Raw genomic sequence first — 15,558 nt, 5'->3', positions numbered from 1 at the left:
CTAGAGCAGTCACTCCAAAGGCACTGAAATTTTGTCTGGGGCAGAACAGAAACAGAGCACCCTGGAGCTCCAGAGGGACTGACAGAGCTCGCTCCTGCCTTCCCTCTGGCTATTCTCATTTTCTTCCTTTTTAAGGAAGAGAGATATTTTCAGTGCTTAATTATGAAGTTAGAGCTGAGCCTGAGTTACTCTCCAGACAGGCAGCAGCAGCAGTCTCTTGTCACACTTGCCCACTTTTACAATGGCAGGGGTGGTGCTGACCCCCCTTGGGGCTGGGATAAGGGGTGTGTGAAGTGCCTGGTGAGTGCAGGGGCTTACTGGAGGCATGGAGAGAAATGTCATCATGGCACTTCCCATCTCCAGGGTGTTGAGCTTGCTGAGAAATGGTGACTTTTTCTCTGAAAACTAAAAATCCAGACTGGGTTGGGTTAGCAGCCCTTCCCTCTCTGGCAGGAGGATAATTTGTCAGTGTCAGACACGGTGTGCAAACCGAGCTGTGGATGGAATTATCAGGGAGCACTTGCCTGGTCCAGAGGTTTTGGGCAGGAACATCTGTCCCACCTGGGCTACCTGGCAGTCAAGCTGCTGTCAGGAGAACTGGGTGGTCCCTTTTAGCTAAGCCCCCTTTTCCTCAGGCTGTACAGTTACAGCTAAGTTTCCAACCTTCTCTATATTCCAGTTACTCCTCAAATGCTTGTTTTGCTTATTTAAAATAGTTTATGATTGCCCTCTCCCGGCTGCTCTCTCTCACTGCTGCATTGCAGCACTGCTTTTTGGCAGAGCACTTTTCCAAGCTCACTGCTCCAGGCTGACTCTCCCAGCTCCTAGCTGGATGACACACGAGGTGAATTGGGCATTCGTTCTCTTTTTGCAAACCCCACTTCTGCACCCTTCAGAACCCTCTGCTCTCAAAATTGGCACCAAATTGTATGCAATTTGAAGGAAACGTTTATTGCCCTGTGTGGGGTCAGTTCCCTGCACTGCCAGGCCAGGGAGTCCCTGGGGCTGGTGCTGCTGTGGCTGCAGCCGCAGGCTCTGCGTGGGGGCTGTCGCTGCCTTCGGCTTCTTTCACTTGACACACCTCCTGTCAAAACAACAAAACCAGGGTAAGTGAATCTGCCAAGGTGCCAGCAACAGAGAATATACTCAAGAAAGAAATATTTTCCTTTCTTCTTTTAGTTGATTACGTCTAAGAAGGCTTCCCTATGCTGGCCCAGGCACAGAAAAATGCTTGCCCAGGTGCTCAGCTCCTGCTGGTGCCATTTTCCATGTCTGTGCTGGAAAGAGGAAACCAAGTTTCTGGGGCAAAGTTGGAGTATGTGTGCTCTGAAGGAAAGGGGGAAATTCAAGACTTTGGGGGAAATAAGTAAAAAGCTTGTGCTGCTCAGGCACTCTATGTAGGTTAAGTTCTGTTAAAGCCTGCAGCTGACATGGGGCTTTGTGAGTCTGCTCCTGTGCTCTGCTCACATCCACCTCCTTCAGCCTGATGACAAAAGGCCCCAAAATGTTTTCTGTGTTTGTTTAGTTGGTTTTTTACTCCTCAAGTGCAGTGGCTTGCTTTGGGCAGTAGCTGCCAATCCTAATTGCACCACAGTTTGTAAGCACAGACAGTCCTAATTCCCCTCATTCTGCCCAAATTTAAATGTGATCCAGAGACTGCAACCCCCCCAGTCCACAGCTGCATGCAGTTAATGTGGAGGAGCTGGGCTCTGCCTCCCAGGTGCTGCTCGTTTGCTAAATGGGAGAGGAGACCTGCCCCAGGTGCAGCCCCATTCCCAGGCTTTCACTCTGTCCCCGTCCTCCATTCCCCTGAACCTGTGGGGTGGTTTTCAAAGCCACCACTTGAGGCTGGAGAAGTGCTGGGGACAATGCTGGATCCAGCCTGGTGGCTTGGAGTGGGATTTTGGGCATCTCTGAAAACTCAGAGCCTGCTGACATGGATGAGCAGATGACCAGGACAGAGCAGCAAAGGTAAGATGTTTTTCACCTTCACTTTGCAAACAGAAGCCCCTGTCAAGCTGACTCAGGGCCTGGCTCATTTACAGGATAAAATGTCTTAAATTGGGTGGCAGAGGTGAGAACTGGACCTGGTTAATGTTTTGGTGGAAAACCCGAAGGGAAAAAATCCCTGGTGCCTCTTGCCCTTTCTTCAGCTCCTGGGGGCAGCTGGTCATTCCTAGGGGGCAAAACCTGGGGTTTCAAGGCAAAATCAGTAACTTCAGGGCAAAAATCCCTTGCCTATTGCCCCCCTGGCAGGGGTAGGCAGGCAGTTTTGGGGGTTCCCAGTGGAGATGCTCAGGTGCACGCTTTGGGGTTGCTATTTTAAACCTCGGCTGAAGCAAGTCTGTGATTATTTAATCCTATAAGTAATTTCCAACACATGGAAAAGGTGTCTCCAAGAGCCCAGTTTGGCAGCTGGAGGTGCAGCCCGGGTCTGCAGCCCTGCCTGGAGGGGGCTGTGGTGGCCCGGGGTGCTCGGGGTTCTCGGGGTGCTCGGTACCGTTCTCCACGGCGCGTACACGATCTGCTCTGCCCTCAGCCCCAGGCACTCCACGTGCTGCTCAAACTCCTCCTTGTCAGCCGTGCTCAGGCTCAGGCTCCGGGCTGCAGAAGGAGAAGGATTTGTCAGGTGTTAAATATGGACTGGTGGCCCCAGCACAGCCCCTTGTGCCACGCCCTGTTGGAATCTGAGGTATTGATGATCCCAAGATTGTAGAAAGTCTCTGTCTGTCAGCCCCGCTGCCAAAGCAGAAGCCATAATTGGTCTGTGCTGGTTTCCAGGTTGTTTATTCTATTTATCTCTCACATGTTCTGCTGCCCTGCCCAGCTCTGTCCTGCAGGGCAGCGTGTGGGGCTCTGCCCTCAGTGGGATGTGACAAACATTAAATACCAGAAACTCCCTGGGCTGCATTTACAATAACGTGCCAATATCTGTCACCTACGTTGGACAGTGTGTCCCCAGCCTGAACCAACAGAGAAATGCCAACACCACAGTGAAACATGGAGGGCATGAAGAAGGAGAAAAAGGACAAGGCACACCCAATTTCCTCTATCTTGTCCCCTTTGGACCCCTAATCTAGAATCCTAAAATTTTACTTTTGCACCCGTGCCACACTGAATTATTACTCATATCAAACACTCAGAGCTTGTAATTCATGCTGTAAGATTGCAAACTCTTTTCCATGGCCAGAGATCACAGCCAGTGTCTCTGGGGGCTCTGTCCAGGGGGGTTCCTGACCCCTGCCAGGGTCCCAGACCTGCCAGGGCAGCCAGAGGGAAGCCCTGGATTCCCACAACGCCCCTGTCCTTGCCTCCCTACCTCCCCCACCAGTGCTTGCAGTGGATGTGTGGGGGTCTCTCACCCCCACAGTGAGCACACCTGAACAAAACCAACCCTGGGCATCATTTGTTCAATCCTCTCCCAAACAACTCTGGTCCTGTAAGCTTAAAGGGGTTGCAGGATGGTTTGCTACTCCTGGGGTGTCAGGAGGGACCAAGGCAGAGTATGGAGGCAGTTTTCTATATCTGTCTTCAAAATCTCTTAAGCAACTGCTTTGCAGCCTGGCAGGATGATGAGGAGCCTTATCAGAGTCAAAACTGCTGCTTTATGGGTTTGTGGTTAAATCTCATCAGCTTTAGCACTGCAAAGCCATGTGCTCTGCCCTGGGAGGTAAGTACTGAAACATCATGGTTGGCTTGAAAATTTTGAGATTTTACAATGATATCAATTGTGTATTTGTATTTGCTTCCTGTTCTTTGAATATTTATGGTGTAAGTGGGTTTGGTCTTTAACTTGCTTTCCCTGCTCTGCCAGGAGATGTGGGGTTTAATGGAGTTTGCAAATCCCATGACCCCTGAGAGTTGGTCTCAGGAAAGTAATTGAGTGCTGGTGAAACCAAGTTGCTGTATGGTTTTAGTTGCTAACTTTGTGTGTGGGTGTGCTGTGATAGCTTTAAATCACTTTAGGATGGAGTTTCATACCGTAGAGATACTGCCCCAAATACGTCCTTTCCTTCTGCATTTGGTACTGGATGAGCAAAAGGTTTTCAGAGCTCATGTTCATCAGCATCCCCTCAGTTTGCTGGGTCTTGGCTTGGAGAGAACAGACACGATAATTCAGATTTTCAGTGCTGCAGCAGCAATAAACTCCAGCCCAGGTGTGGATAGTGATTTCAGGTGAGTAAAAATGTCCTGAAATATGGTAATTTTTTTGGCTCTTGGTTTATATAAATTGTATTTCTTGAAAATGGGGCTGGGGTGTGAAAGAGCCAAAGTCCCCCAGCTCCTGTGTTGCTGTTGGAATGTGGAATGATGCAGTGTGTTGGGACTCAGGGTATGAGGGGTCAGTGCAAACTGTGTCCCAGGGGGCTGCAATTCCCACCCCAAGACTGGCTCACCCCACTCAGCAAGGAGGAAGCAACTCGGAACAAGAGGTTTCATTAATTCACCGAAACCTGCCACGCCTTTCCCCAGGGGATTGTGAAATAAGTTCACAAACAGGATGGTGTTCTGCTGCCGGGAAGGAGCAGGCTGGCTCCTGGCACAGCACTACTCTGTGGGTTTAATGTGCATGGACAGCAGGGTTGGGATCCCTGGGGTGCCCCAGGAGCAGGAATAACCTGGGTGCCCCTGGCATTGGGGAGCTGTTTGGAGCCCACCAGGCTTCAAAGACAGGCAGAGACACTGGAATAAAATGCAGAGGATAAAGTAAATCAGGGACAAGGGCCCTTTGTGTGTGTCAGTCCCTGGTAGGTGTTAACCCCAGCCCTGCTGCTCACCGTGCTTCACCAGCGTGGCGTTACCCGCAGCGACCTCCAGGTAGGTGAGGTTGTTGGTAAAACATTGGTCCCCCCTGGAGAGAGAGGGGAAGGGGGTGATGCCGTTGTCTGGAAGGACCAGCAAAGCCCCAGCCCTGCATTGGGCACCTGCCACCTCCTCCTCAGGGTTAACTTCTCCCCTGCTAAAATTGAGGCATTTCTCTGGTGCCTTTGCCTGACCTCCCGTGGTGGCAGCTCGTGGCCTCAGCCTTGCCATTGCTCCCCCAGCCCTTGGTGGTCAGACAGTTTCAGTTTCCCCCCTGAAATAACTGAAACCTCAAAGTGCTGCCTGTGTTTGTACAGAAAAATATCCCCTGAAATTCTGACCCCGTGGGGGAAACAGGCACAGGGACTTCTGGAAAGTTCTCCTCCCCTGCAGAAGTCTTCTCCTTGCCTGCATGGCTTGATGCCTGCTAGACCTCTGCCCTGCAAAACGGTCTGTTGAAATAAATGAGTAAATAAATGAGTAAATAAAGGGGATGGGGGAGAGGTTGCCCTGAGCAGGCAGGAGAAAACGAACTCCTTTTGGAGAAAGCAATCTGGAACCGTGCTCAGATCTTGTGCTGAAAGGTTTTAGGGCTGCAGCAGGGAGGGGATGGGTGGAGGGCACGGGGGCTGCACTCACACGGCCACGTAGTGGCTGACGAGCAGCTCCTGCCCGCCGGCACCGGGCTCCAGGCGCAGGAAGGCGTGGTCGATGAGCAGCATCTCCACCTGGTGCTGGGGGAACTGGGCAGCCCCTGCCACGTACAGCCACGTCCCCAGCAGCTGGGGGAGCGAGGGAGGGACAGGTGTGACACTGCTGGGTTTGCACGAGGGACCCTGAGACTTCCACCCTCCCCGTGCCAAAATTGGTAGTGCTGCTAGTTCTCTGATCTTCTGCTAGGGCTCTTGCATTGAAACACGGATGAAAAATCACAACCCCACCATTCCTATAAAGATTTGTAGGGACGGGATGTTTATTACAGCGCTGGCCGCATGTGGGGACTCATTCGCCCCAAAGGACGTGCGTGCCCCTAAGGACTCCCGAGCCTTTCTTATTACCCTTAACTAATTTACATATACATACAATTTCACAATAGGTTAGTTCATATTCATTCTGCTGATTTCGAATTACACCTACAGCTAGTTACACTTGTACTCAGTTTTTGTCTAAAAGTACAGAAAGAACTCCTGCGTCTCTCTGCCCCGTTTCAAGATCCGAGGAATCTTTTTTTACCTCTTTAGCTTGGAAATTCGCATTCTCTCTTCAGCTGGGGCAGTTCTATTAGTTTTGCAGTTACCGGACTAAACAGCATATTTTATTTATGCTAGCAAGCTCAAAGCGGCACATTTCACCTAAATCCAAATGGATTTCTACCCCGTGAAATTTTCACTCTGTCTCAGCATTGGCAGCGACAAGGTGAAATATTTGAAAATGGACTGGAGGGGGGGCAAATAATAGCTGAGTGTGGGGTTTGGGAAGGGTGCTGGCGCCGGCTGTGGTGCGGCAGGGTCAGGGCAGCCCGGCTCTGTCGCGGGGGATTTACACCAGAAAATACCCAGCCCACCCTCCTTGTTTGAAGGGCACTGTTGGAACCTGAGAAAATTCCAGGTGTCTTGGACAGCAAACCTTTCCCGTTCGCTGCAGGCGCTTAGTGACAGCACCTCGGCAGATGCGCTGGGGGACAAGGTGGGGACAAGGTGGGGACGAGGTTTTGCCCTTTCCCGGGGGACAGCGAGCTCAGCAGAGCACCCCGAGGGCGGCTGCAGCCCGGGGCAGCCCCAGCCCCCGGTCCTACCTGGGCGGCCGTGGAGCTGTCGGGGCGCTGCGCTCCGCAGGGCGCGGCATCCGCGGGCAGCAGCGCTGCGAGCCCCAGGACGAGCAGGAGCCCGGCCGAGCCCATGGCTGGCCGAGCCCAGTCCTGCACGGACAGACGGACAGACGGACGGGCGCTGCTGGCTCCTGCAGCTCTGCTGGGAGCGGACAGGATGTGCCCGGGGCTGCCGGATCTGCGCCCGTGTCGCAAGCGGAGCCCTTTGGGGGCGATGCCCAGGGAAGAGCCGCGCTCTTGGCACTCGCCCCGGCCTCGGATGTGGCTGCTGGCGGCGGTGCTGGTAGGAGTGGGCTCTTGGTGATGCAGTTACTGCATTTAAAACGTCAACCTGCCCTGAATCTGCTCTGAATCTTCCTGCGAGCAGCTGCTGTAGTCACCTCTTGCTCTGCTGTTGAGATGTGCAGCCCTCCCTGTGCTGGTTTGGCTGCAGAACCCCCGCCCCAATCTCAGGCAAAGCCCAAGGGGGCTTTGAAGAGAAGGTGCTTTTGCAGTCCTTGCCAAAACTGGCCTTAAAAGCGGTGCTTATGGGCCTCAGATGTCACTCGTGTCCAGCTGGACACATCCCCTGTGCAGCTCCCTGACCCCCCTGTCCTGCTGCTGTCCCTGTGTGTCAGCCAGGCAGGTCTTGTTCCCCTGGCAGTGTGTGTGCCTGTTCCTCCCCGGCAGCAGAATCCCCCTGAACACTTTGCTCTGGGTGATGGTTTTCCCCATCCTCCCCCCTTTCCCCTCCTCAGAGAGACCTGGGGAAGGTGCAGTGTCCCCTCATGTCACCTCACCCTGCAGCGACCCCTGCACAAGCCTGTGGCATCGATGGAGCCTTGTGGGATTTGGCTTGAAAATTGAGGGTGGGGTTGTCCAGGTGCTGAGAGTGCTGTGGTGGGGGAGACTCGAGGGGGTTGGCAGGTCTGTGTGTCACCCTGATGGGTGGGTGCTCATGTCCCAGTGTCCTGACCCTGGGAGGGTCCCCTGCCACCACAGAGCTGCCACACTTGGTCCTGGTTGGGTTTTATCTGGAGCGTTTCACGTCTCTGGGTGGGTTTGGAGGTGCAGCACCATGGGCAAGGCAGGCAGGAGGATGTCCCAGAGAAGATGGAGCAGCCAGTGGTTCAAATGTAGGAGTTTATTTTGGGCCCAGTTAATCCAGAAGGAAAAACCAAAACATGGATAAAGGTTCTGAGGCTGTGCTGAGCCTGGAGGAGGATGAGGATGGAGCAGCTGACCCGTCCATGGGGGTTACCCCAGCTGAGGATCTGCATTGTCTTCACCCCCGGGCAGGGGACAGGCATGCTGGGGAGAGAGGAGATCAGCCCTTGGAGCTCCCTCACCCCAGAACCACCAGGAATGGTAGGAGCTGGGGTAGGAGGCTCGAGGGGGAGTGGGGATGCACAGCAGGGAAGCTGTGCTGGGGGACTAAATTTACATTCCCCACAAACCCCCATCCCAGCTGGAACCAGAGCCTGGCCTGGGGCTCATCCACCCTGGGGAGGGGTTTGTACCTCTATGGAAGTGTAGAACACCTCCTCCTCAGTGAAGCCCAGGCACTGCAGGTGGGCTTTGAACTCCTCCATGTGCTCCTTGCTTACATTGGGTGTCCGTGCTGTCAGAGAAATGGAGGAGGGAGGGAAAGACATGGAGTTTGAGAGTTGCTTTGCTCCTGGGTGATCCCTGTAGTGCAGATGGGGAGCTCACTGCCTCTCCCCATCTTTCCCCTCTCTGTGTCAGGGGAAAAGAGACTTTTTGCCCTGCTTGTGAGGTCTGGAGATGTCCATGCCCCTTGATTTGTCCCTGGAGAAGTATCTGCTCACCTGAGAGACTCAGACTTGGGAAATCAATGTTGATGTGGTTCAGGATCAGCAGGTCTTTGTCGCTTTGGATCAGTCTGGCCATGGAAACCACCCCGTTATCAACTGGAAGGTATGGAGAGAGAGAGATTTCCCCATGAGGATCCACCCCATGCTGAGGCTCATCACCTTTCATCCTTGCGACTCATCCCAGTGGGGACCACTCTGGTCCCACAGTGCTGCCACAGACGTGCTGTGTGGCGGAAGAAATTTTTTCCCCCACCTCCAGACATGATTTTAGGTGTAAAAGGCTCAGGGTGCCACATACTGGGGGCAGAAGCAGGAGGGTTCAAGGGCTGGCTGAGTCCCCCCATCCCATCCCAGTGGTGCTTTACCATGTGCCATGGTGGAGTTCTGCTGGAAGACCTGGATCGTGGAGTTCTTCACCACACACGTCTCATTCCTGTGGGGCAGAGAGGCCAGAGGGAGCAAACACCCCCAAGCTTGCCCCAACCAACCCTGAGGGATTTGGAACATGAGCAGGACTGCAGAGCTTAAATAAATGTGGCTCTCCAACCCTGAATTTGTGAGGTGTCTCAGCCCGGAGGGTGACACCAGAGGGTAGAAATGCCCCTGGGGATGGGGGAGCCAGATCAGGGCACGAATCCCTGTCCTTACATTCTTATGATTTCGGTGCAGTTGAGCTCATCCTCGTGGCTGCCTGGAGAGAAGGAAAAAGCTGCAAATGTCACTGCCCTCAGCTCTGCCAGGTGAGGGGGATACCTGGAGGCCCCGGTGATGTAGAACCACTGTCCCAGGATCTGCAGAGGGAGCAGAGTGGGGAAGGTTGGTGGGGCTGTGCCAGGTTCACCCGCAGGCACCCCCTGAGTGAGGCAAACTCTGCGTCCGACGTGCCACGGGCAGGAGCAGCTGTAGGTGATGCCCTGGGCAGGATCCAGGCTGGGTGAGTGTCTCTGGGTTTTGTTCCCTTTCTGTAAAGGCAGTGCTCCAGCTCCCAGGATAACCAGTTTTTTCTGAAATGGTGTTTCTCCTGCTCCAGGCCAGGCTGTCATTGCTTTACTCTCATTAAAAGCTCCCGAGGGAATAAATATTGTTTATACAGTGAAGGGTTTGCGGATGGAGACTCGTGACCTGTGCCACCATCACTTGAAGGACTTAAAACAGAGTGCTGAGGCATTGGGGTGGTGCTGCCCAGCCTGGCTGGCAAGGAGATGGAAGCAGGATTCCCCAAAAGTGCCTGCTTGTGAGATTATGGGTGCAGAGCTGCAAGGCTTCACCCCTTCCCCGTGCAGCAGTCTGGGTTTTTTTAGGAGAACAACCATGGGCAGGCAGTGAGATAACCACTGAGCTGCCAATGCTCCTGCCATGACCCCTCCCATGTCCACGGGGCCCAGGGGTGCTGATAGGAAAGGAGAGGAAGGGTGCCTTGGCTGAGGGCAGGGCTTACCTGAGGGATGGTGGTGTTGTCGAAGGTGATCGGGACAAGCGGGGCACAGCTTGGGGACTCGGTGGCCAGGGCCAGGGGCAGCCCCAGGAAGAGGGTGAGGGTGGCCAACATCTCCTGGCTGTCTAGGAGGATGCTCCTGCTCTGCCAGGCTTTGCTCAGCTCTGTCCCTTATATAGGGCTGCCAGCACCGCTGGACATCCCCAGCACCAACGTCCCTGTTCCGCTGCTGGGCTGTTTGCTCAGGCATGAAGCAATAGCAGGTGGGGGAAATTCAGCTTGCAAAATCTTGGATTTCTCCAGCACAGGGGGAGGAAACACCCCCCTCCCCTTACCCCAACCTAACGCTTCCCCAATGCAGGCTTTTGTTCTCAGAAATGCAATTAATTTTGTGGGTGCCTGGCGAAGTGCTCGGCGGCTTCAGGTGTGTTTGGAGACCTTGGGGACACTGAGGGCAGCGGGACATGGCTTTCACAGGGCACAGAAACCCTCAGGGACATGGCTGGCTGGCAGCTCTAAGGGCTTTGGTCCACCCTCCCCTGGTTTTCCCCTGGGACACGGGGCTGCAGGGCAGATGCCATGGGTGATTCCATGGGCTGGGGGACTTGGCTGTGAGGCAGGGAACTGAGACCTTTTAAAAACCTTTTTTAATTTTAAAATTAAACATGACAACTTCTTTAAATGCAGCATCTCCCTATTCAACAGCGCCGCACAGCTCCCCTGATGTTGGCATCGTAATCAAGTGTGGTGATTAATTAATTAGACATGTTTGCTTCCAGCCTGCCCCAGCAGCTGCTCAGTGCCCAGCGGTGCCGGGAAGGGGCCGAGCAGGGCTGGGCAAACCTGGCTCGGGCCCTGTCGCAACCGGCACCGCCCGAGGCAGCGCCTCTGCTTTTTGTCCCAAAAAAACCAGAATTTCCCTCCCTTTGCTTCCTTCTTTCCCTTTGGCACCCTGTTTTTTTGCCCCCTGCTGTTGCCCTCTTCTTTCCCCTTTTCTCTCCCTTAGTGTTCCCACCCTCCTCCTTTCCCCCCACCCCAATTTCACCCTACATCTCCTTTCCTTTCCTTTCCTTTCCTTTCCTTTCCTTTCCTTTCCTTTCCTTTCCTTTCCTTTCCTTTCCTTTCCTTCCCCTTCCCCTTCCCCTTCCCCTTCCCCTTCCCCTTCCCCTTCCCCTTCCCCTTCCCCTTCCCCTTCCCCTTCCCCTTCCCCTTCCCCTTCCCCTTCCCCTTCCCCTTCCCCTTCTTCTTTTCCCTTTCATTTTTTTTCTTTCAATTTTTCCTTTCCATATTTTTTCCTTTCCATATTTTTTCCTTTCCACCTTTTTTCCTTTCCATTTTTTCCTTTCCATTTTTTCCTTTCCATTTTTTTCCTTTCCATTTTTTTTCTTTCCTTTTTTTTTTCTTTCCCTTTTTTTCCTTCCCTCTTTATTTTCTTTCCTTTCCCCTTTCTTTCCCCCTCCCCCTCTTGCTCCCCAGCACTGTGGCAGGATGGGGACGGGGATGAGGCACAGCAGTTGGGAGCCAAGGGGATCCTGATCTTGTTGTGCATTTGGCATCACAGCAAGGTTTGGGGTGTGGGTTTATCTCCTCAGATCACTTGGGGGAACCCCAGGGAAATGGGGTATTTCTGCACCTCCTGCCCACCTGGTTTCTTATGAAGGGAAAAAAAAACCCAAAAAACCAAACCATTCCAGTCCTGTTCCATTGCCTCAGTTTTAAATATTTATTTAAAGTTAAAAAAAAAAAAAAATGGAAAAGAAAAGGAGGAAAATAAAAAGCTTTAAGGAGAACAAATGGTAACTGCAGCCTTGAGAAAACACAAAACCAATGGCACGGGATGAGAAATGGAGGGATCTGGAGTATGGGGGGTTGCAGGGAGGCAGCGAGTGATGGGTGGTGGTGATTTTGGCCTGGGGATGAGGTATTTCTGGCAGGGGCTGCGTGGAGGGTGAGGTATTAGGGACAGATCCTGTTAACCTTTTCTGACGGTGATTGGGAACCAACCAGCAGGCAGTAGTGACAAAAAAAAATACACAAAGAGAGACTCACAGATAATTTTTTTCCCCTCAAAAAAATAAAATCCATAGTCCGTATGAAACATGAAAACTCCAAACAGGCACTGAAGAGTTTCTGATACAGTACAGCTCTGATTACATCAATATTATTCCTTATATAGAATTAAAGATTACCATAATTATCCTCTTTAAAAAAAAATCCTCCAAATTTACATATAGAGACTAAATTTCTACAAAACTTAACAGAACAAAACCCTTCCAAGCTTGGCTGGGTTCTGAAACAAGGTACCATCACATGAGTCTTGACAGAGGGGCCGAGGGAAGAGCTGCAGAGCTGGGTTTAAACGTGAGCTTGGTCCAGGGAGTCGTGTGGGCAGCTCAGTACAGCCCAACTCAACAGCTCCAGAGGAGCTCTCTGAGGCTCAACACTTCTAGATGAGCTGTGTCCCTCACTCACTCCCAAAGCAGTGAAGTGCTGATGAAGGAAAAAACAAAAAAAAAGCAAATTTGCTTGTAAATTATCCCGTAAATGGTGTTGGCTGTGGTGTGAGTTGTGTTATTGGCACCCATGGCCACTGAAGGATCCCTTTTAAGGTGGCTGTTTCTCTGATTTAACTGTAGAACACAATCTCCTCTCTTAACAGAGAGATGATTCTATGGGGCTTTTTTTTTTTTTTTTTTGGGTCTGTGGCAAGACATTGTAGCACCTTCACAACCTTAAATAAAGTCATATATATAAAATAACACACTTTTTTAAGAGCACCAGAGATTTCACAGTGAGAGGTAGAAACAAATCAGATGAGCCCATTCCCTCTCTCTAGTTTAGCACCAATCTCTTCCCCTCTCCTCTTTCCATTCCCCCTTCTTGGCTTCGTGACTCTCCTCTACTCCAACACCACACGTTGAGAGGGAGTGTTGATTAAACTCATGGAAGGAGGAACTTGGCTTTTTTTTCTTTTTTTTTCCTTTTTCTTTTTGCTTTAAATAATATAATATATATATTTTGTTTCTTCTAATATTGCACATCAAAATGCTTCCTGTACACAGAGCAGCCAGATTCAACTTGCGGCTCCGCCTGGGAGACCTGATGCAGCACGTGGCTGTCCAGAAGGTGACAAGCTCTGAGAGGAAAGCTCTATTTTTTTTTTTTAATCATTTTTTTTTTCAATGGAAAGGACATTTGGTAACTCAGGAACCAGACAAAAATGGTTGGGTGGGTGGATGGGGGGGGGAAAGAACAAAAAAAACCCACACGCTGCAAGTCGCTTGAGGTTTCTCTCAATGTTTTCTTTGGTCACGGAAAAAGCTTTATGTGTGGAACCACAACATCCAGTCCCCTGATCCCTTTTCACTGCTCACGTCCTGACTGATGCCCGCTTCCCCCACCTCCTTCTTCCTCCTCCTTTCAACAACTGGCTGAGTTCAGTAGATCATGGGTTCTTGGAGACCTTGAGCCAAAGGCTGGAGCAAGAGTTGGCCCAAAAGATACAGCCCAGCTGTCCTTGCTGCAGAGAGGGGGGAGAGCCCCTGTAGGGACAGGCTGTGGTGGGGTTGGAGCCTCAGAGCCCGGGACCCATAGCTTGGCTCAAAGGAAGCAGACGGGGCCGACCTCGAGGTGATATTGCTGTCCTGGCTGGGAGGGGGGCAGGTTGTGGATGCTGACAATGGGCAGCTGCTGAGGGTCCTGTGTCCGGAAGGAAAAGAGGGTCCGGTGCCAGCGCCCGTCCTTGATCTGCGTGGGGAGGGGGACAGAGAGAAAGCTGGTGAGCCAGGGGGTCAATCCTGCTGGAAAGGATTGTGTTCCATGAGGTGTAAGTCTGAAATCTCTCTCTGAGACAAGGGCCTGTCCCTTGGGCTGAGCAGGGCTGGGGTGGGTTTAGAGAACATTTTGGGGAACACTTTATCTGGCTGATGAAAACTGAGCTTGAGTGGTACCACCAAGACAAACTCCTAATGCTGTGAGTCTGAGTGCAGCCCTGTGTCCCCTCAGTCTGTGTGGCATCAGACAAGAGCCAGGGTCACCACCCATGGGGAGCCATCCCCCCTTCTGTCATTTAACTGCTGCTATCCATGACAAGTAACTTCAGAATTTCATCTTTTGCTTTCTGTTTGAAGGCCATCTGCTTCACAGGAGCTGCTGTAGCATCCTGGACTGGAAAATTAGTGGAGAACTGGTAAACCTGACCCTTCTCCCTCGTAGGATGAACAGTACAGGTGTTACTTGAGCCTCAGAATGGGCTCTGGAATTTCTCTCCACTTCTCCCTCCCTCTTTCACAGTGACATACCTTGCAATCATCAGCTGCCACTTCTGGCCTGAGCTGCCCGCTGGCCTCGAACACCTGCCCGTTCCAGGCCCTGAAGCGCACGGCTTTTTCCGAGGGGCTCTCAGAGGAGCCCTCCCGCCACACAGAGGTGTTCAGGCAGTGGATGGTGATGTGCTGCACCACCTCCGAGCTCAGCAGTCGCAGGAAGTTCATCTGGACTCTCCCAATGTCAAAATCCAGCTGTAAGGTGACAGAGAGGTCACAGGGACGCCCTGCAGAGGGGCTGAGGGAACAGGGTTAGTGCAGGGTGGGATAGCAAAGGGGGTCCCTGTCTTCTGCTTCATTCTGCACCAGTGTGCAGAGCTGGATTTGATGTGAACATGGGCATGAGGACCAGACGCCAAGTCCTTTTGGAAAGTTTCATGGGGACACAGCAGGTCCTTTGCTTTGCAGAACAAACTAGAAGGTCCATAAGTAGGAGGAAAAGAATGTAAACTTCAAACTCAATACACTTGAAAAGCAGGTTCCAGTTCATCTGCAAACGAGCCCAGATATTGCTATTTGTATTTTTAGTACAGGTACTTCCTTAACAAAAATCCCATAGCAATAACTTGATTGGAAACTTGTGTGTTTAGGCTGACCTCACTTCTCCAGGCGGCAGAAAACAAAATGCAAGAGTGACCCAAACACAAGCCAAGTCAATAGATTTGGGAGCAGCGTGTTTGTGAAATTACTGGTCACATTAAGACTATGGGTTCATTAAACATCCCTGGAACACAGGGCTTTGTCTTGAGCCTCAGGTGTGTTTTTTTAACTCCTGAGAGCAGTTCTGAGTGTTACAGTTGCACTAATGCTCCCCCAACCTGTGTGCTGTGTCCTTGTGGTCACTGTCCAGTGTCCTGGCACAACACATGCTGTGTAAATATTTGGGAAATGCTGCTCTGGGGCTGGGCTGTGCCTACCTTGGAGACAGTGACAGGGCTGAGACACGTCTGGCCGCCGTTGGTGAAGTTACAGATGACCTGTATGGTGTCTGAGGAGCAGCCAAGGTTTGGGTCAATCCAGTAGGTACCTGAGGAAAGGGAGGATTTGGGGATTAACAAGGACATTTAACCTTTTCTGTGCGTGACAAAAGGACAGTTTTGGTTTCTTGGTGACTGGTCCCAGGGAAGGAGACCACATGAAACAGCTTTTGCACATGTGGGGCTTCCTACCATCGGTCATCTTCTGTTCACAGTTCATGAGGTCCCGGCAGATGCGTGCAGGGTTTTCCTTGGTTCCCAGGGGTCTTTTGATGCTCTGAATGAGGTTGCTGAGGTAGTGTAGAGTCTTAAAGATCTCCCCTCCATGGTCCAGCATGAGAAGGTCTGGATTTTGGTAACCCTGGAGAGGAAAAAA

The 15,558-nt window shown here is 52.0% G+C and overlaps 3 protein-coding genes across 7 annotated transcripts in view; all 3 read right to left on the bottom strand.

Annotated features, from left to right (window-relative positions):
* Positions 1-925: 925 nt before the first annotated feature.
* On the bottom strand, positions 926-6,887 carry LOC110482241 (alpha-1-acid glycoprotein-like). Its single transcript, XM_021551365.4, has 6 exons — positions 6,599-6,887; positions 5,443-5,585; positions 4,779-4,852; positions 3,982-4,092; positions 2,501-2,604; positions 926-1,084 (listed from the first exon to the last, which is right to left on the bottom strand). Exons 1-6 carry the CDS (start codon positions 6,701-6,703, stop codon positions 968-970), a joined length of 654 nt encoding a protein of 217 aa, XP_021407040.3. The 5' UTR covers positions 6,704-6,887; the 3' UTR covers positions 926-967.
* Positions 6,888-7,739: 852 nt separating this feature from the next.
* Positions 7,740-10,126, bottom strand: ORM2 (orosomucoid 2). Its single transcript, XM_021551432.4, has 6 exons — positions 9,884-10,126; positions 9,094-9,236; positions 8,811-8,878; positions 8,440-8,541; positions 8,131-8,231; positions 7,740-7,921 (listed from the first exon to the last, which is right to left on the bottom strand). The coding sequence occupies exons 1-6, from the start codon at positions 9,992-9,994 to the stop codon at positions 7,868-7,870; spliced, it is 579 nt and encodes a 192-aa protein (XP_021407107.2). The 5' UTR covers positions 9,995-10,126; the 3' UTR covers positions 7,740-7,867.
* Positions 10,127-13,157: 3,031 nt separating this feature from the next.
* Positions 13,158-15,558, bottom strand: part of COL27A1 (collagen type XXVII alpha 1 chain) — a 141,654-nt gene continuing 139,253 nt past the window's right edge. For all 5 annotated transcript variants that reach the window (XR_014958809.1, XM_085594041.1, XM_077787809.2 and 2 more), the window contains 4 exons: positions 15,375-15,543; positions 15,123-15,232; positions 14,182-14,400; positions 13,158-13,627 (listed from right to left, as the gene is read on the bottom strand). Coding sequence is in view for 4 of the 5 variants with exons in the window: in XM_085594041.1 (XP_085450167.1) it covers positions 13,481-13,627; positions 14,182-14,400; positions 15,123-15,232; positions 15,375-15,543 (645 nt within the window). In the remaining variant the exon portion in view is untranslated. The remainder of the gene's footprint in view (positions 13,628-14,181; positions 14,401-15,122; positions 15,233-15,374; positions 15,544-15,558) is intronic.

Source organism: Lonchura striata, chromosome 17 (genome assembly GCF_050655825.1).
Source record: "Lonchura striata isolate lonStrDom1 chromosome 17, ASM5065582v1, whole genome shotgun sequence".
Taxonomy (NCBI): domain Eukaryota; kingdom Metazoa; phylum Chordata; class Aves; order Passeriformes; family Estrildidae; genus Lonchura; species Lonchura striata.
This window is presented reverse-complemented; position numbering and strand designations above follow the sequence as displayed.